Below are 25,464 nucleotides of genomic sequence, written 5' to 3'. Positions count from 1 at the left end.
TTTGTCATAGCTTTTCTTCCAAGGAGCAAGTGTCTTTTAATTTCCTGGCTGCAGTCACCATCTGCAGTGATTTTGGAGCCCAAGAAAATAAAGTCTGTAACTGTTTCTATTGCATACTTTAGTCAACCTAACATTTTCACTATACTCTTCTAGAATAGTAAATAAACTTGGTTACAATAAAAGAAAGTTTTTGTTTTTTTAAAGAACAGCAATCAGAAGCAAGTCAGTATTGAGAAACTTTCCATCTTCCCAACTTTTACTTCCTTCTTCTCCATGAACTTGGCTGCTGGAGCATTTCTGGCACCAACAGCCCAACAGGCCAAATGCAAGGAGATGGGAACAGCCTTCACCTTGACTGACATGACCACATGCCCATCCAAAATAAAACTTCCTTCCTCTTCTGTCTCTAGCCCCGCCCCTCATCAAGACTATTGTGGAATGCTGATGGTTAGGTGCTGCCCTGCTTGACTATAAAAGCAGACTGAATTAGGTGCTGAACCAAAGACATATTATTGTTTCATTATCACAGAAACTCCAAAGGAAAACAGTGATCAAACCGCTAGGTTGTTAAGTTCATGTGACTTTACTATTATCGGAGATGAGTGCAATTGTCCAATGGTTAGAGCATTCTTTAGTCCTGTCCTTCCTGTGAATTGGGATGAGGACTGATCTTTTCCAGTCCTGTGGCCACTGAAGGGTTTTTCCAGATTTTGATAGCATCATCTTTTAGGGCTTTGAATAGCTCTGCTGGAATTCCATCACATCCACTAGCTTTATTAACCATAGTGCTTCCTAAGGCCTACTTGACTTCACACTCCACAATGTCTGGCTCTGGGTGACTGACCACACCATCGTGGTTATCAGTTTTATTAAGATCTTTTTTTTTTTTTTCAGTTATGTGTATTTTTTCCATCTCTTCTTGATCTCTTCTACTTCTACTAGGTCTCTACATTTCTGTCATTTATAGTGCCCATCTTTGGGCAAAATGGTCCCTTGATATTTTCAGTTTTCCTGAAGAGATCTCTAGTCTTCCCCCTTCTGTTGCTTTCCTCTATTTTTATGCATTGCTAATTGAAGAAGTCCTTCTTGTCTCTCCTTGCTAATCTTTGGAACGCTGCATTTAGTTGGGTGTACCTTTCCCTCCAGTATTTTGGTCACCTGATGTAAACAGCCGACTAATTGGAAAAGTCCCTGATTCTGGAAAGATTGAGGGCAGAAGGAGAAGAGGGCATCAGAAGATGAGATGGTTGAATGGCATCACCAATGCCATGGACATGAACTTGGGTGATCTTTGGGAGATGGTAAGGGACAGAGAGGTCTGGTGTGCTGCAGTCCATGGGGTCACAAAGAGCTGGACACAACTGGGCAACTGAACAACAACTAAGTCCACATACAGTAGTATTTAACCCTCAAGTTTAAATATTATGTCTAACCTAATTTCCTAATAAGGTATTTCTTTCTTTCTTCCTGTAATAAACTGTATTTAGTGCAGATGAGTTTTGTTTCGTTTTTGTTTTGGTTGCACCCTGCGGCCTGCAGGACCCTAGTTCCTCTACCAGGGATGGAGCCAGTGCCCCCCACACTGGGAGCAGAGTCTCAGCCGCAGGATCACCAGGAAAGTCCCCAGTGAAGTATTTCTAAGTGGAACACTCCATACACCCTTTGTGGGTATAGACTCTTGTAACTTTGATGTGAGAGATGAAAATTTCTTTTTCATTGATTCACCAAAACTTAGCCACAGGCACCATGAAAAAGCAAGTATGTTAGGTACATTGGGAAGATTCCAGGGTGAGTATAACATGGACCCTGCCTTCAAAGAGTCTGTTGTCTCCCCAGCAAGTCAGGAAATCACTTAAACCTCTCTAGATCTCCATTATCTAATGTAGATAATTTGAGAACTGGGGTAGGTACTTTTTGAGGTCATTTCCGTGACTTGAGAACTCTGACATCACACACATCCTCCGGGGGGTAAAAAGGTCATGTGAAAGGTCATTGGCAAAAGTCATCTCATGGCCTATTTACAAATGACATTACCTTAAATGCCATTCAAGGTGAGTTAAGTTACCAAAAACTCTGTTGCTTAATGATACTATATTAAAACTTAAAAGTTTCTAAGACAGTAAATCTTCAAGGTTCTCATAACACACACCCCCATACACAAGTGGTAATTATGTGTGATGTATGTGTTAACTAAATATGTGGTGGTAGTCATTTCACAGTATAGATGGGTATCAAATCACTGAGTTGCTCACCTTAAACTTATGCCATGTTATATATCAATTATATCTTAATAAAGTTATGGGGAAAATTCTGTCCTTTAAAAACTACAAGCCTCCTCATTGTGCTATATAGAGTGGCTCGGGAGGTAAAGAATCTGCCTGCAAAGCAGGAGACCATGATTCAATCCCTGGATCTATTAGATCCTTTGGAGAAGGGAATGGCTACCCACTCCAGTATTCTTGCCTGGAGAATTTCATTGACAGAGGAGCCTGGTGGGCTATAGTCCACGGGGTTGCAAAGAGTCGGACTCAATTGAGCGACTAACACTTTCCTCATTAGGCTATCTGAAAATATCACGTGGACCTACATCTCCATACCTATGCCACTGTCTGCCCCTAACAGGGATGACCCCTACACACCCATCCAGGCCTAGCTGCCCTCCTGAGTGAGACTTCAGCTGACAGTGGTCACAAGTATCCATCTTTCCTTCTTATAGGTTCATTCAACACTTTGTCATCACTAAATTCGGCTTTTAAACCTTCACAGTGAGCCTATCATCTTGCATTATTAATATACAGTTAAATCCAATAGACCCATCATAGAACAAAGTGCTGTGGAAGCACTGAGGTCGAATGGATTAATTTCAACCGGGAGGACCGTGAGGCACCAGGGAAGAGGTAATATTACAGTGCAGTTGTTTTCATGAATAGGACTTGGTAAAGGGCTTAATGTGGAGTGGTGATGAGAGGCAATAATTGATGATGATTCTAAGCTTTCATGACTGGGTCGATAATAATTTGTTAAACAAATGAACTTCTAGCTGGAGTAACTCAGTGACATGAATGCCATTTTCAATACAATAGAAAAATGAACCAATATATGAGATGGAGGACAATGTTTGACTTCGTTTTAGACAATTTTTTAGGTGTCTGGGCAATTGATGTAGAGATATTCAACCAGGTGCTTCTCTGAGGCCAGGGGAGAGTTTATGGGTTATTCACAGGAACTCTCTGTTCCCTCTTGGTTGTATACAGTGCTGTATTAACAAAGAGTGCTTTCCACTGTCTCAGCGGCACAGAGAGATAAACTGTTTTGCCCAACTGGTGGGAGAACTGGGCAGCACTACCTCTTCTCACTGCAAATTTAAGATTTGTTTGTTTGTTTAACCACTAAAAGAGATGAGGGTTGAGGCTGAGGAAGCAGATTACATTTTGGGCAGTAGTATGAAACAAGAGAGAAAGAATAGAAGGACTTTAGGGCAACCTTTATGTTGAAGGAACAATAAAAGAAAAAAGGACCAAATGAAGGTGACCACGTGACCTGTCACTTGCTACCCCAGGAGGCTCATCAAGCTCCTTAAGGGATGGGGTCTGTCATCCTTTCTTTCCCTGAAAGCAGGTTACGAGAGTGCATGGTGGAAACCACTATGCTTGAGAGGAGTAATAATGACAGCAGACATATAATGACTCTCCAAGTGGGCTGCGTAGGGCAAGTGCCTAGAACAGTATGATAACTGGGGAAGGTGTAGGGATAGCAGGTTTTTAGACATGCTTGGAATGGCAGCTTCCTGAGGTAGTCACTAAGAAGGGTTAAATTTAGGTATATGTGGATGAAGACAATGAAAAGATTTCTTGGAAGGTGGTGGTGTTCAATCCCTCAGTTGTGTCCAACTCTTTGCGACCCCATGGACTACAGCAAGCCAGTCTTCCCTGTCCTTCACCATCTCCCTGAGCTTGCTCAAACTCATGTCCATTGAGTCGGTGATGCCATCTCATACTCTGTGGCCCCCTTCTCCTCCTGCCTCCGTCTTTCCCAGCATCAGGGTCTTTTCTAATAGGTTGGCTCTTCGCATCAGGTGGCCAAAGTGTTGGAACTTCAGCATCAGTCCTTCTAATGAATATTCAGGATTGATTTCCTTTAGGATTGACTGATTTGATCTCCTTATAGTCCAAGGGACTCTCAAGGGTCTTCTCCAATACCACAGTTCAAAAGCATCAATTCTTCCACACAAAGCCTTCTTTATGGTCCAACTCTCACATCCATACATGACTACTAGAAAAACCATAGCTTTGACTAGACAGACCTTTTTCAGAGAAGTAATGTCTTTGCTTTTTAACATGCTGTCTAGGTTGGTCCTAGCCTTTCTTCCAAGGAGCAAGTGTCTTTTAATTTCATGGCTGCAGTCACCAACTGCAGTGATTTTGGAGCCCAAGAAAGTCAAGTCCGTCACTGTTTCCATTGTTTCCCCACCGATTTGCCATGAAGTGGTGGGGCCGGATGCCATGATCTTAGTTTTTTGAATGAGTGGAATGGATGAAAGGAAGGGGTACAGGAAACACTGCAGAGGAGTTGAGCTAGAAGGTGAAATTCAGGGTGTGATTCTCCTGGTCAAACCCAAGGCTCTGGATGAGGAATGCTGGGTCCTGTCTAAGGGAGGGTGTTAGCGGTGGTGGTGACGACAGAGCAGCAGCTTAGACGGGAGTCTCACTTCTGCAGGCTTGTGGGAAGGCTCACGTTCGGGGTCCAAAAGGCCCGATGGGTAAAGGCACAGAAGGATTCATAAGGTCACTGCAGGACCACTTCGGGAGGCGGCCAACGCTGTGCTCTTTCCCTCGGTGCTAGGGAAGCCCTGGTCTCCACAGCGTCCCAAGGTCTCACTAGCTCTCCCCATGCCTGGCACGGGTAAGCGGCGCTGCACGGAGCCTCCTTTCTTCGCCTGACCGCCGCCTCTGGGGGGCTCCTGTCCTCTGACCTCCCCACTCTCCCCACCCTTCCCTCTTTTCTCCAGGACGCCGCGCGGGAGTTCTCACCCTCCCCGCGTCGCACGCCCACCCGGCGGCCTCCTCGGCCCGCGGGGAGCTACCTCCCGGAGCTCGCCTGCGCCCCCGGGGCTGCCGGGCCGCTGCTGCCGAGACGGAGCGCGAGGGCGCAGCTTAACGGTCCCGCGGCCGCGCCCCGCCTGGCGGCGCCGCAGCGGCTGCCCGCCCGGCCTCCCGCCCCCTGCGTCATGACGCCGGCGCCCAACGCGGAAGCCGCTCGCGGCGCGCCTGGTCCAGCCGCGGGCTGAGCGCCGAGCCGCGGGCGGGCGGGCGCGCGAGCCGAGCCGGCGCGCGAGCCGAGCGCAGCCTTCTTCGCCAGCCCGGCCAAGCGGGCACCGCGGGCTGAGCGGCACGAGCGCACCGGCGGGCGTGCGGGGACACGGCGCGCCGGGGCCGCCGCCGAGGGGGATGCGGCTGCCTCCCCGGGCCGGCGTGTAGAGAGGGCGGGCCCCCGGCCTCGGGAGCGCGGCGGTGGAGGGGACAGAGGCGGCGGCCATGGCGACCCCCAACCTGGGGTCCTCCGTCCTGGCGAGCAAGACCAAGACCAAGAAGAAGCACTTCGTCGCGCAGAAAGTGAAGCTCTTTCGGGCCAGCGATCCGCTGCTCAGCGTCCTGATGTGGGGGGTAAACCACTCGGTAAGACTCGGGCTGCGGCGCGCAGTCCCTTTCCTCCTCGTCTTCCTCCTCGCTCCCCTCCTCCTCTCGCTGCAGCTGCTGCGGGGCGGGGAGCCCGAGCCGGGCCCCGGCCCTCCGGCTGCTAGCCCTCCGGGGCTGCCCGTTCGCCGCGGCGCTTGGGTGCCCCCAGCCCCGCGCGCTTCGCGTCCGCCCCTTGGGGCCGCTCGGGCGCGCCTCCGGGATCCCCTTGGGACCGTAGGGCCGGATGCGGGACGGGAGGGTCCAATTTGCATTTGAACCCTGCGGCGAGTACCGGTATCAGCCCCAGGCCGTCCGTCCGCTCTCCGGCCGATCTGTCCCCGCAGCCCGGTAACTGGGAAGTTTGTGCGGGGCACGACTCCGCCGGGGCTGTCACCCCTGCTGGCGGGGGCTGTTGGGGCCAGAGTGCCGGCGATCCCTTCCTCTGCGGGGGCGGCCCGGTCTTCCTCCGTCGGGCAGGTGTACCTGTCGGAGGTTGGGAGTGTCTGGAGCCTTCCCGCACGAGGGACGGGGGCGAGAATACTGGAGATCGCGGAGCTTTGGGCAGCGGCTTAGTGCTTAGGTCCTTCCCCGCCCCTCCTCCCCTTTAAAGGCTATATTCTTGGACACAAGGAATCTTTCTGGCAAAGAAAAAGGCAATATAAATATGGCACTGGCGTTTAGCATCTTTCCCTACTCCCCTCCCGTCTCGCCCTGCCGCTGAGCCTGCTGAAGAGCTGCTTGGCGGGGCGTCTTGCTCCGCACATCTCCTCCCCCACTTTGGGGAGCCAGGCCGAAGTCGCCGCCTGCGGAAGGGCGGCCTGGGGATGACCGCAGGAGGGAGGGTCTCGGCGGGTGCGGTGGACGGCGATCTTGAGTTGACCGCACCCGTTTGGGGGGTTTATTTCAAAAGCTGGAGGAGACGGCCTGCGAAGGTTGGCTTGGAAAGGTTAGCCTAACACACAAGCCAAGGTGCTGAAGATGCGCGGCTGCGGGCTATGCGGACTGCGGTCTGAGGGTCCGAAATAGCCTCCTGCTGATGTTAACAGCGAGAAACTCTTGCAGTTTTAATCACCTTAGGATCAGGAAACCCGATAGGAGCTGTTGGCTGAGCCGTGAAAGTTTCAATGAGCCTGTGAATTTTGCCCATGACCTACCCACTGCAGTCAATCGGCGCCTGGGGATAAGTGTGTGTAAGCTTGTCTTCCGTACTTTAGATTTCGATGGATGTCTATGGGCCCTTTACAGCATAATAGAAATGACGGAAAACCACGCTGGTCTTTTAAAAGAACATTCTCAATGTAATGAACTTAGTTGAAATGGTTCAAAAACATCGTATCTGTATTTTTCTTTCCCTAGCTGAGCTGAGGGAAAGGTGAAACTGTATTAGAATTGATTGTGTTTGTAAGGTGTGACTGTTTTTAAGAAGATTGAAACGTGATTATTTCTATCAAGCCTAATGCCTGATCCACTGAAGTTTAACTTCCTGACAACTTCTTTAGCAGGCTTTTGCAACAGCAGACACTACTACATCATCCTCCACCCCACCCCCCCATTTTATTACAGTAAATAAAATGTTATTTTTTCTTATGTAATATGTGTACAGTTCAGAGTTATGTTTTAAATTTGTTAAGCTTCTTAAAGTTATGTTGTCGTTAGTTGCTTTTTTTAAAAATTAATGTTAGTTCTGTATGTATGGATGCTTTTATCTCCTTTGAAGTGCTGGTGTTTTGGTCAGGAGAGTGTTTGTATCTGAGGGTTTAACTTACTAAACTAGTAGTGATTACATGCCGCTGAAAGAGCCTGCTCTCTGGGAATTTAGTCCCAACTCCAGTTTACTTTAGAAACCTTGTAATCGTGTGTGTTACTGTAACCACTTCTGTTGATACTTTGTATTTTTTAATTGCTACATTTGTTTTAGAATTTCTTGCTAATTGGAAATATTTTGAAACCATGTAAAGTTTGTAAAAATAATGTGTGATTTGTAGATAGTGCATTTTCTTTTGCATTCAAGAAAGTTTGCAAGTCTAAGTGTAGTCATCCAGAGAAGTCAAGTTTCCATAGTATGAAATATAACCATGTTATTCATTCAACAAATGTATATCATCAGGCATATTATGGTAGCTTCTGTACAAAAGACTGCTAAAAATGCTCCTCATGTTTTTGTCCAGATATCTTTTTTTTTTTTTTTGAGGGCTCTGAGTTGACATAAGAAAGGTCTATTTCGCAGCCTTCTTTTTAAAAATGTTTATTTTCTTCTTTTTTTTTTTAAAGAAAGGAAGTGTATATAAAGATGAAATCTAAGCACTCAGATGCCATGTGTTTCTGGTTGATTTCATTTTAGGTAACAAAGTCTTAGATAAATATTTTCATATGACCTTGTGTGCACCAAAGTCTACAGTGTAGTATGAGAATAAATTTGTCAGTTGTATTGTGTATGAATGGAGACTTTTGGGAAAGCCTGGTGGAGCAGGAAGAGATTATTCAAATCAGTCCTTCTCTATATTTCTTCTTCTTTTTATATAATTTTATTCGTTTACTTAAGTTTATTTTTTGCTGTGCTGAGTCTTCATTGCTTTGTGTGGGCTTTCTCTAGTTTCGATGAGTGGGAGTTACTCTTCATTGGGGTGAGTGGGCTTCTCATTGTAGTGGTTTCTCTTCTCATAAAGTGTAGGCTCTAGGCATTTGGGCTCAGTAGTTCCAGCTTGTACACCCTAGAGCGCTGGCTCTGTAGTTGTGGCACATGGGTTTAGTTGCTCCTGGCATCTGGAATCTTCCCAGACTAGTGGTCAAACCCCATGTCCCCTGCATTGGCAGCTGGTTTCTTATCCACTGCCCCACCAGGGAAGTCCCTTTCTGTATATTTATAATGTAATCAAAATTAATGGGGAAAGATGTCATGAAGGTTGCAATTTCTTGCTTTTACAATTTGTATCTGGAGCACTAAAGGGGAAACTACTACTCTGTAGTCATTTCCACATTGAGGATCATGTAGGCATCTCATAATGTTGGGAATCATCTACACACCACAGTAAAATGCTCATTGGACCTGTGTTCCCCTTCTTTTTCTAACTCTGTTGACCTTGGGCCTATTAACTATTTTTGCATCGATATTTGTTCTGTGAAGTAAGGTTAGTGGACTGGATGATTTCCAGCTTTTCCCCCTAACTTCAGGATTCAACTACTTTTACAGTCAGTTAGGTTCCTAGCACTGACTTAGGGTCCCCAGACTAGAAAGAGTAATAATACATGACAAAAGAAAGAATAATGATAGCGTTGGACTATTATAGAAGAAGTAATAATATATAACAATAGTTACATGACTATTATAACCTTGCAAATGCAGCCACTCTCAGGGAATTTTCAAGGCCATGGCTAGAGGCTAGGAAATCTGTGGTGATGGCAAGAGATGTGTGAACTAGGAGTTTGTGGGATTGATTGTATGTAGCTGGACTGCACTGCAGTCTGTTATGTCCAGGTCTATTTGATCGAAATGTAGAAACTTGTAATTAAGGTAGAAGATTTCAAGTCCATTGTGGTGATAATTCTCAGTGACAAGAAAAAGCTTGACTTTATGTGGTTAATTTGATATGTTACTGCTTTCTGACTTAGAATACCCATCAGTGAATGGACCACTGCCAATTTTTATTTTAAGTATTTTAAGTGGAGAATATAATTGAATACATAAAGGAAAAGACAACTTAAGAAGGCAATTTTGTCTTGTTACATTTGGAATTAAACTAAAAATGATCAGGCAGTTAGCTTCTTACAATATTTTTAATAGTGTGTGGAACATATAGAATGATAGGAGCCAGGGCTGTTTTTACATAGGTGTTCTAAGAGATTTTTATGGGAGTGAAATAGCTTTTTAGAAATGAGTATTTAAAAGCCTGTTTAAATATCTATAGGAAGACCTTTTGGACAGAAAAAGTTTAAAGGATGTAAAACTTGCTTAAAACCAATGTAGTGTTTAGAAGTAATCAACATTAATGTTAATGTTTGGAGTTGTTGTTGTTGTTTTTTTTTTTTTGGTTGAGAGCCATGGAAATGTGGATGGACACAGGTCAAATTCTGAAATATTAGGGGGGTTTTGGAAGTCCCAGTGGCAGGAGGAATTGGTAAGCAAACCAGGAGAGCAGGGCTAGGCTGGGCATCGTGAATAACTGGGGCCAGTGCTTGGGTGCTCTCGGGACTTTTCTGTCTGTTTTGGTTTTGTTCTTGCTCATAGCTGTCAGGTTTCCTCCATGAGCAGAGAACTAATGCTTCTTGAATTTCACTGTTTGCAATCCTCCCCTCCCCACAAAGGGGTTTTCTGTCTCTGATTCTGTTAATAAACATCCCATGGAAGGATTCTGACTGGTCCAGCTTCCATCAGTGGTGGCATTTCTTGGATCGAGCAGTTGTGAAAAGGTGACGGCTCTTGCTCATTGGAGTTGAGGAAGAACAGTTCCCCAAAGAATGGACAGGCACCATTAGGCAGTGTCCATCCTACTACTAGAGCTGAGTGATTGTCTTGGTGCCCAGGCCCCACGTTTTGTGTGTTTTGGCAAATACGCTGTTTTCTGAGCTGAGCATTGTAGCCTTTGTTATGTTCTCATCAAGATCCTAAGACTTGCAATGATGCTGTGAAATAGTGATGCCTTTTAGGTTCATGGGTTTCTGTTCGGGCACTGAAAAAGATAAAAGAAGGAAACTAGGGTTTAACAGTGAAATGAATAACTGTGAAATGTTGACTAAATGGAATGGAATGAGGCAATTAAATGAAAACCATAATGAGCCAGACAATAGATGAAACCCAGTGAATGGAACCCAAATAACCGTTCATTAAAGAACTAGTCTCAGACAATTTTTTTTTCTTCCCTTACTTTATAGAGAAAGGAATAATGCCAGGCACAAACATGCAAAGTGTATTATTAGGGAAATATTTTTATACCTGCTAAAACTTGGGACTATATCCTGAGAACAGAATACATTTTCTTCTCCGTTTATTGACTACCGTAGAGTGAACTTGAATATTCAGAATGATGCCCTTGGCAAGACAGTGATTTCTCTTTCTATGACAGGATTGTCTGCTACGTTTTTGCTACAGCAAGAATTGTAATAAACAAACAAAACCTTATGTTGATTAAAAAATGTGGTCAACCAGAGTAGTTAATTCTGCCAAAATACCTTTGGAAATACAAATTTTGGAATTTAAGGGAATTGGGACAACTTGGCCAAATGTCTTGTGCTCAGACAGATTAGGTTCAAATCCTGCCTCCATCATCGATGGGCTATTTGAGCAGACTGACGTTTCTCCACTTGAGCCTCAGTTTACTCATTCTTACAATGGAGATGATGATGGCTATCTCACAGGATTATTTGGGATCAAGTAAGATAATGTATTTAAAGCCAAGCACTATAATTGGCACATGATAAGAATTCAGTAATTGTACCTTAAAATGCACAAATTCAGATGCCATTAGGCTGGTAGCATATTAATCAGCATTAGACAAGTGCTTCTCAAAAATTTGTTGTGTGTTTGAATCATCTGAGGACATTTAAAAACTACCTCCTAGCTTATTTCCCCATATATACTTTTATTCACGTTTCCTTGTGTGTGTGTGTGTGTGTGTGCGCACACACATGTGTGTGCCATGGACTGCCGTACCCCCCACCCCCCCACCCCTGCCATGGCAGTCCAATGAAGGCTGTGGATCCCTTCTCAGAATAATGTTTTTGAACAAATGAGTGAAAATGGATAGAGTACATCCTACCCTTCACAGATCTGCTGAATTCTATCCATGGACCACTTTGGGGGTTTGGAGAACCCAGTTAAGAACCATTCCAAGAGTAAGTTGAGGATGGTGTGGGGTGGGAAGCCAGGAGAGAATCCAGCAGGTGGGAAGAATCATACATGGTAGGAACAGGCATGTATGAATGAATTCCCTGCGGAGAACATAGTGCTAGGAGGCGGTGGGATTCAGCCCTGTACACTTAACCATGGAGCTGTGCTGCTGGGCCGGGGCCAGAACTTATAATTTCTTGCCCTCTTTAGTGATCTTTTCTTTCCTTCTTTAGCCTTAAATGCTTTGACTGCTGCTGCTAAGTTGCTTCAGTTGTATCCGACTCTGTGCGACCCCAGAGACGACAGCCCACCAGGCTCCCCCGTCCCTGGGATTCTCCAGGCAAGAACACTGGAGTGGGTTGCCATTTCCTTCTCCAATGCATGAAAGTGAAAAGTGAAAGTGAAGTCGCTCAGTCGTGTCCGACTCTTAGCGACCCCATGGACTGCAGCCTACCAGGTTCCTCCATCCGTGGGATTTTCCAGGCAAGAGTACTGGAGTGGGGTGCCATTGCCTTCTCCAAAAGGCTTTGACTAGGTATTGGCTATTCATAAGGAGGAAAACAATTTTTCTTTTACAGAAAGAAAGTCATTACTTATATTCGAAGCATCTAAGAAGAGAGCATATGTAAAATTTATTCATGAAAAATCTTATAGAAAGTTTTAAAACAGGTTTCCCTATCAAGTGCTCCAGAGCCACCTATGGGTGTTGGCCACTGAGTTGGAGAAAGACTTTTTTTTTTGCCATCGTTGTCTCACTTTGTACTGGACAATGCTCCCTACTCTGGGGCGCCCCTTCTTGGGGCCATCTTTTCTTGGTGTTTTTTTTTTTTTCCTTGTTTTCCTTCACTCTTTAGGTGCCTGGGGCTCTTCTTCTCCCCCTGCAGTCTCTCCATGTTGAGATGCCCCAGGATCTCAGTGTATGCTTCTAGAACTTCAGAATGTGTTTCATCTGTGTGACCTTATTTAGCCCTGTGACTTCCCATGCTGATAACTGAGAAATGTGTATCTTCCCTTCTGACCGCCCTGCCAGCTCCTTCTTCAGTGTTTTATTCGATATCTTCACTCGAATGCCCAATGGGCACTTCAGATGCATCCCCACCAGGACTCTTGGTTTCCTCTCCCGGCCCTGTTCTACCTGCCCTGATCCAGTTTCTTCCTCGTCTCAGTCAACAGACACCATCTGCCCAGGTGCACAAGCCCTAAACCCAGGAACCAACCTCGATCCTTCTCTCTGCCTCACCCCTGCCCTCGCGACTCCCAGGCTCCAAGGCCTGACTCTGCATACTTCTCTCTCCCCAGATGAATTCTCTTCCTCTAGAACACATAGGAGGCTCCAGGTCACCTGTGGCCACCCTGCCCTGTCTCCATCAGGTTCTCAACAGTGGTGGCAGGTCGCTCATCTTTCTGAGACGTCAACGATGTCCTGTCACTTCTTCACTGAAAACCTTCCAGAGGCCGCCCTATGCACATTTAACTGGATCACTTTGCTGTACACCTGAAACTTACAAAACATTATAAAGCAGTTACACTTCAATAAAAAATAAAAACAAACTTGAAGAGGAAAAGAAAACTGAACACTTTTCAAGTGGCTTGGAGATCTTACCTGCCTTGTCCCAGCTTCCCCTATGCCTTCTCCCTTCTAGCCACACTGGTCTTTTTCTATTCCTTAAATAAACCAAGCCCACAGCAGCCCACCCCCCAGCTTCCACACTGTGTTTCTTCTTCATCTGGAATGTTCTTCCTTGGGTCTCTGTGGGTCCCTACTCCTCATTTTACTTTCTCAGCTAAAGGCTTGCCTTCTCCTAGAGCCTCTGTGACCTTATCTAGAGAAGGCTCTCCGCTCTCACACGGAAATGGAGTTGTGGGAAATGGAGTTGTTTACATGTTGATTATTTCTCTCCCCTGACTGGACTGTGAAGCTGTTAACGTCAGTTCTCCAGCAGCTGAGACTTGGTCTTGTCACTGCCGCCTCCCTGCATCCAGAATGGTGCTTGTATGCAGTAGGCGCCCAATAAGTACTGTGGAATGAAGAGTGGAGCCACCGAGTGCTCCACAGGGGTATCAGGAGCCCTTCCACAATGGATTTTCATCAGCACACAAGCTCCATTTTTGCTAGGACTGAGCAGAGCATTTAGAGCAGTTTGCTGAGTGGGTTGAGCAATGCCTGGGGGAGTTGGGAAGGCCTGCCTGCAAGCTGGTGATAAGAGATGTGGGGTAACCACAAGCTGATGACAAATCAAGGAGCCTGTGTCCATAGCCACCGGGGAGAACTTTGCCTTGTGAACATGGCAGAGAAGGTTCTGAGTCAACAGCCTCTCTCCCAGAACGTCACCAAGTCAACTGTGCTGAAGACTACGAAAGCACTGCTGAACAGTCTGAGACCCTGTGTAGAAGAGTGCACTGCAGGGTTATGTCTGGTCTAGCCCATGTGGTGGGAGTCTGTTAATGCAGGAGTCCCCAGCCTCCAGGATCGTTAATAATGCCTGATGATCTGAGGTGGAGCTAATGTAATAATAATAGAAATAAAGTGCGCAATAAGTGTAATATGCTTGAATCATCCTGAAACCACCCCCTCGCCACCCCATCCTGCCCCACCTCATGGGAAAAACTGACTTCGACCAAACCTATCCCTGGTCCCAAAAAGCTTGGGGGCTACTCTGTTAATGTCTTCCGGTATGCCTCCAAAAGGTTCAGAAGCATGCCATACATATGTGAAACTGAAGATTCTACAAACATTGTGGAATCAGTGATGATCCCAGTGCCTCGGATCTTCCTGGGTATCTTTCTACAGTATTACGTTTCTGCTGGTTCTTAGTCATGGTGCCTCCTTCCCATGTTTGCCTGGTAATTTTCGCCATGAGCTGCTCATTTGGACAATATTTGGGGAGGATTTTTGAGTCTTAGGGTGAAAGGGTATCCCTCTAATGAGGATTGTTCTTGTTGCCGGGTGGCTAGGAGCACTCTGGACCAAGGCCATTTTAAACTAAACTCAGAGCTTGGGATTTTTTGGACTTGCTAGTGATATATGTTTGGGCTGTAGTCCCATGGGGGTAGAATGGGTTTATTTGGGGATCACCTTTCCCCTGAAGCTGTAACCCTTTTGGGTCCTGGCCTTATGGAGAGAGGATTTCCTGTAAGATCCCCATGTTGGGTGGGCCCTAGGCGCCAACCTCTGTTCCTTTTCACCCACGGGACCCTCCCATGGGAGCTGACAGCTCTTGCATCCCATGCTCACTCAGTTTGGCAAGGTAACTCCTGCCTCCTCAGTGCTTTGATGCCTTTAAGAAGTTGTTTTAAAAATATTTTTTATTCAGGATATTTAGTTGTTTTCGGTGGCAGATAGTTCCACTTTAGCAGCAGATATGGAAATCAGCATCAAAGTTTCTAAAGAGAGGGAAGGCCAGGGTACAAGCGAGGGTGAAGTCAGAGACCCCAGGGTGCTCGAGTGCTTCTCTGCCCACCCCAGGGATCGGTCAGTGAGGAACTCAGTGCCATCAGAGGAGACCCTGAGAAAGTCATTGTGTCCTCCAGATAAGAGGCAACCAGAGTCTAAACCAGGGCAGTTCCCTGGTGGCCGAGAGAGGGTGTCTCCAGAGATGTTTGGGAGGTTGATTTGGCTGGATTTGGTAACTGCATGAGGGAATGGATAGGAAGGCGTTGAGGGTGACCCCGGGTTTTCTAGTTTGGGTACCTAAATCGTTCTCTTTCATTCATGCTCCATTTCGTTAATGGTTACCTTTTGGGCTATTAGCCAAAAAGAATCCATATTATCTGCACTTAGATTGCTCTTTTGTAGAAATGATTATATTTGTACTTTTGATGTTTACGTAAACCTTTACAGTTTATAGGTAAATCCAGCATTTGACAGATAATTCAACATTTGACATCTTCAATCTAAATAAATTCTACCTCCACAACTAGGAGATGTGGTTTCATGGTCTAGTTTTAACTAATATGTACTTCATTTTGTAAAAAGTGTCATTTTCATGTCTAAAGTTCTTCTACCAATAATCTGTAATTGGTCTAGGGTACTTTTTTTGGGGGGGGAGCGGGGGGGCGGGGGAGGTGTTTTCTTTAAGGCCTTAGAGGAAGAAGTATGAAAAAGACAGATTTTTTACTTGTAAGGAGTTCATAGACCTACTGGGAAGATAGGCAAGTAATTATGTAAACAAGGTGCTAAATTGGTGAATTAATGAAACTGCCTTCAAGGTTTATTTGGTTGTAAATGACAGTCATGAAAATCAGCTTAGCTAGAGGGAAAAACAGGGAGGAGTGGTGGGGTAGCTAGACAAGGATCCAAAGTGTCTGCTTCCTCACTTTCTCTCGAATCTTTGCAAGACTTTTCCTGAATCTTTTCTCCAACAATATTGTCTTTTCTCCAACAACATTGTCTTTTCTTAGCTGCTTTGTACAAGTCTACCCCACATAGCAGCTACGCTTATTTGCCCCTAGGTGCAAGTCCATTCAGATGGCATTTAGTCACCCTGCACCTAATTTCAGATTTCTTAACAGTGAAAAAAAGGGGGAGTGACAAAGAAGAGAGTCAGTGGCCATCAGAGCAGCCAGCTGGGGCCATGGGGACTCCCACAGTGCAGGTTTGGCACCCAGGTGGAGGGACAGTGACAATTTTCAAACCTTGGAGTCTTTCCGGGCAAGGTACCCCTCTCCCCTCGTTGTGTGCACAGATCTACCGATGACAAAGGCTTCATAAACTGCCCCGGGAGAGTTAGTGCTACTTGAGCTGGATTTTGAAAAATGCATTGGAGTTCACCTGGTAAAGAGGCTGGAGGGGACGGTTATAGGCAGAGTAAGAAGTGTGTTGTTGCGTCTTTAAGTCATGTTCGACTGTTTGCGACCCCATGGACAAGGCTCCTCTGTTCATGGGATTCTCCAGGCAAGAATACTGAAGTGAGTTGCCATTCCCCTTTCCAGGGGATCTTCCTGACCCAGGGATCGAACCGGGGTTCCGTATATTGCAGGCAGATTCTTTACTGTCTGAGAAGCGTGTACAAGAGCATAAAGCACCAGTGTCGTTTTAGGGACCTGCTGAACCTTTCTTCAGGTGCTGTTATGCTTCCCATCTTCTAGTTTTACAGTTTTGTTTCCATTCTCTCGCATGTATTCCTGTTTAAATTCCTTACTGTTTGCATTGATTCTTTTGAGCTATTCAGATCCTGCCTGCAAGTTGCTGGACACCCTAACAATCAGCTTAGTGCTGTTTGTAATCGTAAAAACATACCTTGTTTTTGTTTCCACCTGCACGTTGAGAAAAGCATTATGTATTGTACTAATGGACCCAAGGATGAGAAGCCTGGATGGCACTGCCATCACATAACCTGCACAGAGATGCCCACATGGGAGGGGCACTACAGCTGCCCACATGCTCCCCCAGCCAAGGGCTGCAGCAGTCAGAGCCAGGCTCACATTTTGTAATTTGCCTGCACAGAAAAAGCTCATCTTCTGATGTACACAGAAGTGGCCTGGGTGCCAGCAGCCTCCCTGCTTTTCTCAGGTCAGGCATCCCAAATTTCATGTCAGAATTCCTAAGGAATTCCTGGAGGAAGCCTTCAGGTGGTGATTAGCCTGGATGGAAGAAAAGAAAGCAGGGTTTCCTTTACAGATTTAAATCTACTCCAGAAAACGCATAATTATGCAGGCTTTTCTGCTATGTGCAAGCTTGCATTGTGCAAATTAGTTTGCACAAGTTTGGACGACGGTGAGTGATGGCCTTTGAGGCAGAGATTGGTCCATACCCAGTTGTTCTTTGGGCACATTACTGTTTAATGCCTCCAGGCAACAGGGTGCAAAATTACCTGACATGACCAAAGGCAGCAGGCCAGAGACACTCTGTCCCCTGGTCCTTGTTCTTTGCTTGACTCAGGCGGCCAGATCCTCGGTGTTGGAAGAAGGAATTTCATGCTTCTGTCCAGTTTTTGTGCATTTGGTTCTAGTCTGTATAGACTCAGTGGTTCCTTACATTCTTTCCATCACATGATCTTCACAACTGAATTTTTAAAGATAAAGTCCTTTCTGTATTTCTTAGAAATTAAGCACTTCTGAAGATGGGTATGAAAGGCTCTTAGCAGTTTATTTTTTTACACATTCTACAGGTTTTGAGTGGCTTTCCCAAAATCTATATTTAGTGTATAAATAAAATGTAAAGTTTTTCAGGAACACATCTATTACAGTATAAATAGAGACATTTGTCCTTACAGTTTGTCTTGCATACCTGCATGCCCAGATTGGAATCCCCCTACTCCCAAACACAAACACCATCACTGTCATTGTTTCATTTCTGGGGATAACCAGGTGTGGATGGTATTGGAAGCCTTGCAGACCAAGTTATTCCTAGTCTTAAAAAACTTGAAGACACCGATCCAAATAAGCAGAAACTCAATTTCTTTACTCTTGAATTTTCCTGAGTAATTCTCCTCCAGCCCCACCACGTTGCCCCCTCTGTCTGTCACAGTCCCAGGTGTCTGGGGTGTTCATGAATCTTTCACAAATCTACCCTGACTCCTGAAGTTTCCATGCTCCCAAATGACTCGTTCCACTGTGCTGCTAATCAGCTTTACCTTTTAGAGAATATGCTCTAGCTTTTTTCTGTGCCCCAGAGCCTGAGAAAAAACTTTCTTTCCAACTGACCCCCTCCCTCATAGAACCAAGACCCCAGGCTTTTACTCCACTAGGAATTGAAATATGTTTCCCCATCAAAACAAACAGCCAGCCAGCCACCTTCCAAATGAATGCTTGGAACATTGAAACTCAACCCATTTGTAAAGTATTCTGCTTGCACACAGATGAAAAGTTCAAATGCTCTGGCATAGAAAGAACTGTTCAGAGCAATTATGATAAATCCAGAAGGCACTTTTTTTTTTTTTTTGGTTGAGCACTTTGAGCCAAATTAGGAGGACAGGAGAAAATTTAAGGGACATTTTAAATGAAAAATATAGGTTAGGATAAGCTAGTATATGCCTTTGACTTACTCACTTTTCTTTTGTAATTTTGGCATCAGATATTCACAGATTTAAAACATGTCAGTAAAGATTTGATCCAGTAAATAGGCCATGGTGAATATTTTTGTTTTGTGTTACATGGAACTTTTTTTTTCTTATGTCTGTTTAGGTGAACTAGAGTTGTTCATGGTTTCAGTGGAACTTAAATTCTAATAAGAGGTGAGATGTGTGTATGTATGTATTTTTGTGTATGTATGGTATATCTTCTGTTTGAAAAATACTGACAAATATGGTGAAGAATTAACATGATCATTCTATTCAAAAGCAATCATTGTATATCTTTTTGAAAAATCTCTTTGAGATTATACTGTCTATATATTTCCTCATATCACTGTGTTCTTCATGGTGACAATTTTTAATTACTGCCTAATGAAGTTTTAATAGTCTGTATACTGGTTCCAGTTCTTCACCATAAATAATGCTGCAATCAACATTTCCTTATATAAAACTTCTTCTTATATTGGGTGATCTCCTTAGATTCCCCTTTGAGGGAGTTGATCAAAGGGTACGAATATATTAAAGCTCTTGGTCCACTTTGCCAGGGTGCATCCTGTGAAGCCTGCCCCAGTTCATAGTCCCAGCAGTGTGGGTGAGAGCCCTTTCCCACATCTCTTACTCTGAGTATTTCCAAGTTGAGCAGAAAAAGACTGGAGTAAAATGATACCATTTTCTTCACATGTGTCTTTTTAAGAGCATGCTTTGAACTCATTTCAAGCTCTGTTCAGAGGAGTGTTGTTGTTGTTCAGCCACTAAGTCGTGTCTGACTCTTGGCAACCCATGGACTGCAGCACACCAGGTTTCCCTGTCCTTCACTATCTCCCAGAGTTTGCTCAAACTCATGTCCATTGAGTCAGTGATGCCAACCACCTTATCCTCTGTCGTCCCCTTCTCCTCCCGCCCTCTATCTTTCCCAGCATCGGGTCTTTTCAAAAGAGTCAGCTCTTCGCATCAGGTATCCAAAGTATTGGAGCTTCAGCTTCACAATCAGTCCTTTCAATGAATATTCAGGGTTGATTTCCTTTAGTATTTACTAGTTTGATCTCCTTGTTGTCCAAGGGACTCTCAAGAGTCTTCTTCAGCACCACAGTTCATTTCAGTTCAGTTCAGTCCAGTCGCTCAGTCGTGTCTGACTCTTTGTGACCCTATGAACTGCAGCACACCATGCCCAATCCAATTGCATTTATTGGCACACAAAATGCTTCACCTCCAAGTATCCTAGTCAGGAATTTTTTGTTGTTTGAACTTGCTGCTCCATGTCCGACTTGACCTATGGCTGATTCAGATGCATCTGTTCAGAAGACATCATGGATGTCCACAGGAGTCCCCAATCACTGTGTGTGTGTGTGTGTGTATCACCCGTCTGTAGTCCTGTCATTGGCTCGCAGCTTGGGTCTGTGTGCATCCGCTCTGCTCTGACCCACCTTATCTGATGTAAACACATCAGTCACCTGTGCTGACCTCCCAGCCAACCTGCCACCTGGCTAGGCCGGAGAGGGGAGGTTGAAGCTTCACTAGGTTTAAACTGTGAGCGTCCAGCTCGCTTCTGTTTAGATAACTGGGATTTAGAAAGAAGAAAGCAAGGTAGTTTTTCCTTTCAGCAGAAGTGAGTGAGTATACTGTGTATTTTCATAACATAATAAAATTCCCTGTTTTAATTAACTCTTTTACACAATACAAAAACTAACATTTCCCTTTTACTGAAGGAGAATTCCTGAGAACATTGAAGAAAACTGAAGAAACAAAGGCAGAACTCGTAGAAAGAAAGAAAAGCTTCGAAGCCAGAGCCACCAGATCACCGAGACTTCCACGGCACGTGGATGTGTTTTATTGTGAGAGCAGCAGCCACAATTGCCAATTTTGGGGCGGCCTGAATTACTATTTCAGATGGATGCAGGCTTTAAATTAGCCCCTGGAGGATACATTTGTTTAAAAATTGAACCTTAATTGAATTTTTTTAAAAGCTTGAATTAAATAGAAAATTAAGGGCTTTTTATAAGAGATGGTACTATATATTTAACTTGAGTGATCAGTTACCTAAGAGAAATATTTCTATCCTATTACTATTTTAAAATATTAAATGCTTGACACAAAAAGCAGAAGATATTCTATCTTACTAGAGAAATCTCTTTAATTCCTGTGTTAGGGGGTCACAGACTATTCTGAATAGGCTTTGGGATGTGGGTTGAATGAGAACCTAGTCGCTGTGCCGCTAAGTCGCTTCAGTCGTGTCCGACTCTGTGTGACCCCATAGACCGCAGCCCACCGGGCTTCCCCGTCCCTGGGATTCTCCAGGCAAGAACACTGGAGTGGGCTGCCACTTCCTTCTCCAATGCATGAAAGTGAAAAGTGAAAGGGAAGTTGCTCAGTCATGTCCGACCCTTAGCATGGACTGCAGACTTCAGTTAAATAAACAATATCAATTTTTCATTAATTCAAAATGAGAACTCTTAGAATTATGAATATAAATCTTTTATACCCCTTCTGTTCTAAAGAAAATACATTGTTTCCTCATGTGAAAAATTTCTGTAAGAGTTCAAAAAAGTTTTAGTGCACAGTAATATTTTGAATGGAATTGTTATCTTCCACTTAGCCAGAGTGGCCAAAAATACTATTGTAGAACAAATTCATTCCTATTTCTGAATCTCCAAAGCAAAAGAACATTTAAGAATTCATTTCAACTTGGTTATTTATAAGAAGAAAAAACTTTTCTTATGATATGAAGAATAGTCCTAAATAACAAGTTACAAGTTAGAAATATTTACTTAAAACTATTGGATACACTAACTGAAAAGAGATCTAGCCTGTGTTTCCTTTAAAAAAAAAAAAAAAAAAGACAAAGATCTTTCATAGTAAGACACAAATTAGAAATAATATGACTAATCATTAGTGTGAAACTTAAATGAAGTAAGATGTATCTGCCTGTTGAAATATGTTGTAATTGTTAAACATGTTTATGGAGATGAATGAAGTGCTATGGAGAAGTGCATATTGAGTAAGAAAGAAGCCAGTGGGTTTTAAAAATATTCAGTTCAGGTTAGTTCAGTTGCTCAGTTGTGTCCGACTCTTTGCAACCCCATGAACCACAGCACATGAGGTCTTCCTGTCCATCACCAACTTGAGTTGGTGTTGCCATCCAGCCATCTCATCATCTGTCATCCCCTTCTCCTGCCCTCTATCTTTCCCAGCATCAAGGTCTTTTCGAAAGAGTCAGCTCTTTGCATCAGGTGTCCAAAGTATTGGAGTTTCAGCTTCAACATCAGTCCTTCCAATAAACACCCAGGACTGATCTCCTTTAGGATGGACTGGTTGGATCTCCTTGCGGTCCAAGGGACTCTCAAGAGTCTTCTCCAATACCACAGTTCAAAAGCATCAATTAGGTGCTCAGCTTTCTTTATAGTCCAACTCTCACATCCATACATGACTACTGGAAAAACCATAGCCTTGACTAGATGGACTTCTGTTGACAAAGTAATGTCTCTGCTTTTTAATATGCTATCTAGGTTGGTCATAACTTTTTCCAAGGAGTAAGCGTCTTTTAATTTCATGGCTGCAATCACCATCTGCACTGATTTTGGAGCCCCAAAAAATAAAGTCTGACACTGTTTCCACTGTTCCCCATCTATTTCCCATGAAGTGAAGGGACCAGATGCCATGATTTTAGTTTTCTGAATGTTGAGCTTTAAGCCAGCTTTTTCACTCTCCTCTTTCACTATCATCAAGAGGCTTTTTAGTTCCTCTTCACTTTCTGCCGTAAGGATGGTCTTATCTGCATATCTGAGGTTATTGATATTTCTCCTGGCAATCTTGATTCCAGCTTGTGCTTCATCCAGCCCAGTGTTTCTCATGGTATACTCTGCATATAAATTAAATAAGCAGGGTAACAATACACAGCCTTGATGTACTCCTTTTCCAATTTGGAACCAGTCTGTTTTTCCATGTCTAGTTCTAACTGTTGCTTCCTAACCTGCATATATATAGGTTTCTCAAGAGGCAGGTCAGGTGGTTTGGTATTCCCATCTCTTTCAGAATTTTCCACAGTTTATTGTGATCCACACAGTCAAAGATTTTGGCATAGTCAATAAAGCAGAAATCGATGTTTTTCTGGAACTCTCTTGCTTTTTCCATGATCCAGCGGATGTTGGCAATTTGATCTCTGGTTCCTCTGCCTTTTCTAAAACCAGCTTAAACATCTGGAAGTTCACAGTTCATGTATTGCTGAAGCCTGGCTTGGAGAATTTTGAGCATTTCTTTACTAGCATGTGAGATGAGTGCAATTATGTGGTAGTTCGAGCAATCTTTGGCATTGCCTTTCTTTGGGATTGGAAAGAAAACTGACCTTTTCCATTCCTGTGGCCACTGCTGAGTTTTCCAAATTTGCTGACATATTGAGTGCAGCACTTTCACAGCATCATCTTTCAGGATTTGAAATAGCTCAACTGGAATTCCATCACCTCCACTAGTTTTGTTTGTAGTGATGCTTTCTAAGGCCCACTTGATTTCACATTCCAGGATGTCTGGCTCTAGATGAGTGATCACACCATCATGATTATCTGGGTCGTGAAGATTTTTTTGTACAGTTCTTCCATGTATTCTTGCCACCTCTTCTCAATATCTTCTGCTTCTGTTAGGTCCATACCATTTCTGTCCTTTTCTTGTTTTTTACCTTTTTTTAGCCGCACTGTCCAGCGTGTTTGATCTTAGTTCCCCTACCAGGGATTGAACTTAATCTTTTTGTGTCTGTGATTACTTATATCTTTTTATAGCTTGATTTCCCCACCCCCACCACGCATTGCAGTGCTTTCATGGTTAGGAAAACAAGACATGTACTGAGATGTGATGGGTGGAAAAAAATATTTTACATCTTGAATTTGATAAGGCAGAAATAATTGTAAATTTTTGTTTATGAAATAGATATACTTCCTTGATACAAGAGATTGTTTTCTTTGGGTAGCCATCTCAGGAGATCCTTTGATTAAAGGCGTTACTGACTATATTGAAGAAATGATTAAATAAATAATGATTATAAAAGTTGTTACTTTTTGTGAGCTTAGAATAAACAGAGATAATCTGGCATGGTTACCACATATTTAATAGGTGTGCAAGTTTTTATTCTGGACCACATCAATGAAAAAAATCTGAGCACATGCCCTCCATATTTGAGTTTTTATTTATACATTTCATATGTGTACTACTACATTATTTTATGTTTTATAATATGCAGATGTTTTAAAAGGCTTCACTAAAGATAAAATAAATTTTAACAGATAAGAACTTGCTCCAGTTAAAAATAACATTAACATGTTGTGTGTGTGTGTGTTTTTTTAATGAAGGTACTATGGATGAATTTATATTATGGTTTTTAAAAATCTTGGTGAATACTTTGCAGTAAAGCAATTTGAAAGTCTATTCCTACATTCAACTTATTTTGCTGTTTGTTTTTAAAACTTAGAATAGCTGAAAAAAGAAAAAAAAAAAGGGTTACTTTACAAAGGTTTATTGATCCAAACAGATGAAAAACATTATTGAAAATTTTTATTATCTAGTGATTCTCATTTTCAAACCATCTACCAGCTATGCAAGAGTTTTGGTTAAAACCTATCGTATAAATTTCTATGTTCATAGGTATTAGAGTTTATATTAATAAAGATGGGGGGGTTCAAAATAAAAAACCTTTTTATATTTATTGAAAATGTTAAAAGAGATTAGAAAGTATTTCTAAGTTTTCTGTAGATACAGAAACACATCTCTTTTCAAAATGTTTTCTCCATAGCATGGTTGTTTCTTTCCAAAAGGCAACTATTTTCTTCCACTAGTTAAAAACCTCATCTTTATCTTGAAGGGATTGATTTAGTAACCTCACTAATAAAGAAAAATCTGCTAGCCCACTTGTGATCATAGAATAGGTCAATAAATTTTAGAACAGATTCTTCTATGTATTTTGCCATAAAGTAACTATAGCACCTCTATTTTGTACACAATGTTTTTGTGGTCACTCTTCACCTCATTGCTTAAAGGTTTTTTTTTTTTTTTTTTAATAAAACCACAAAGATGACATCCTACCATAAATAAACCAAATGCTTAACATAGGGCCCTCTAACATGCAAACCCAAGTGAGGGTGCTGATGTTGATATAAGATGCATTTCTTTCCTTTTAAGGTAAAAAGAACCATAAACTGATGCTCTGGTCTTTTTTTTCCCTCGCACCAGTAGATTGTCTGCTCACTCCTCCCCCATACATATGTCTTAGGAGAGTCTTAGAGTCCCTTATGTGAATGAAGGAATGGAGGCGGACTCCAGATATACTCCTCCTTCATTAGATTATTTTCATTTCTTAGGTTCCATCTCAAAAATCATAAAATGTTAGAACCAGAGAGAATTTGTGACTTTTTTCCCCCTAGTGACAAGGAATGTAGTCTTGACTCCAGTTCTGAAATGTTTTCAGCAGCTCTTCCTTTCCAGTAATTATTAGAAATGTGACAAAGAAAGCTCACTCGTTTCTGAGACATTAGAGATGTGCTGCTTTGAAGTGTGTTCTCAAGTCACTTACGAAAGCCCTGTGGGTCCACTGTTTGCTGAGAACTGGGTTTCCCTTCTGTCAGGAGCTCACAACTGAAAACACAGGAAATAACATCCAACAGTTGAAGTCATGGACAAGCCCCCTCATCCTTCGTAGCACTGAGTGGGGCGCACATCAATAAGGAACAGCTCTAAGTCCCAGGGGGCGCTAGTGGTAAAGAACCTGCCTGCCAGTGCAGAAGGCATAAGAGGTGTGTGTTCAGTCACTGGGTCAGGAAGATCCCCTGGAGAAGGAATGGCAACCCACTCCAGTATTCTTGCCTGGAGAATTCCATGGACAGAGGGGCCTGGTGCTACCATCCATAGGGCTGCAAAGAGTCAGACATGACTGAAGCAGTGTAGCATACACTATACTGTATTAGACTACTTGCAT

At 43.5% G+C, this 25,464-nt stretch overlaps 1 protein-coding gene across 1 annotated transcript in view; it reads left to right on the top strand.

Moving 5' to 3' along the window:
- The first annotated feature begins 5,485 nt into the window (after positions 1 to 5,485).
- PIP4K2A (phosphatidylinositol-5-phosphate 4-kinase type 2 alpha) overlaps positions 5,486 to 25,464 on the top strand; it is a 182,072-nt gene continuing 162,093 nt past the window's right edge. Inside the window, exon 1 of the mRNA XM_052650478.1 lies at positions 5,486 to 5,675. Within this exon, the coding sequence (XP_052506438.1) occupies positions 5,535 to 5,675 (141 nt within the window). The 5' untranslated portion in view covers positions 5,486 to 5,534. The remainder of the gene's footprint in view (positions 5,676 to 25,464) is intronic.

This window comes from Budorcas taxicolor, chromosome 13, assembly GCF_023091745.1.
Source record: "Budorcas taxicolor isolate Tak-1 chromosome 13, Takin1.1, whole genome shotgun sequence".
In the NCBI taxonomy this organism is placed as follows: domain Eukaryota; kingdom Metazoa; phylum Chordata; class Mammalia; order Artiodactyla; family Bovidae; genus Budorcas; species Budorcas taxicolor.
This window is presented reverse-complemented; position numbering and strand designations above follow the sequence as displayed.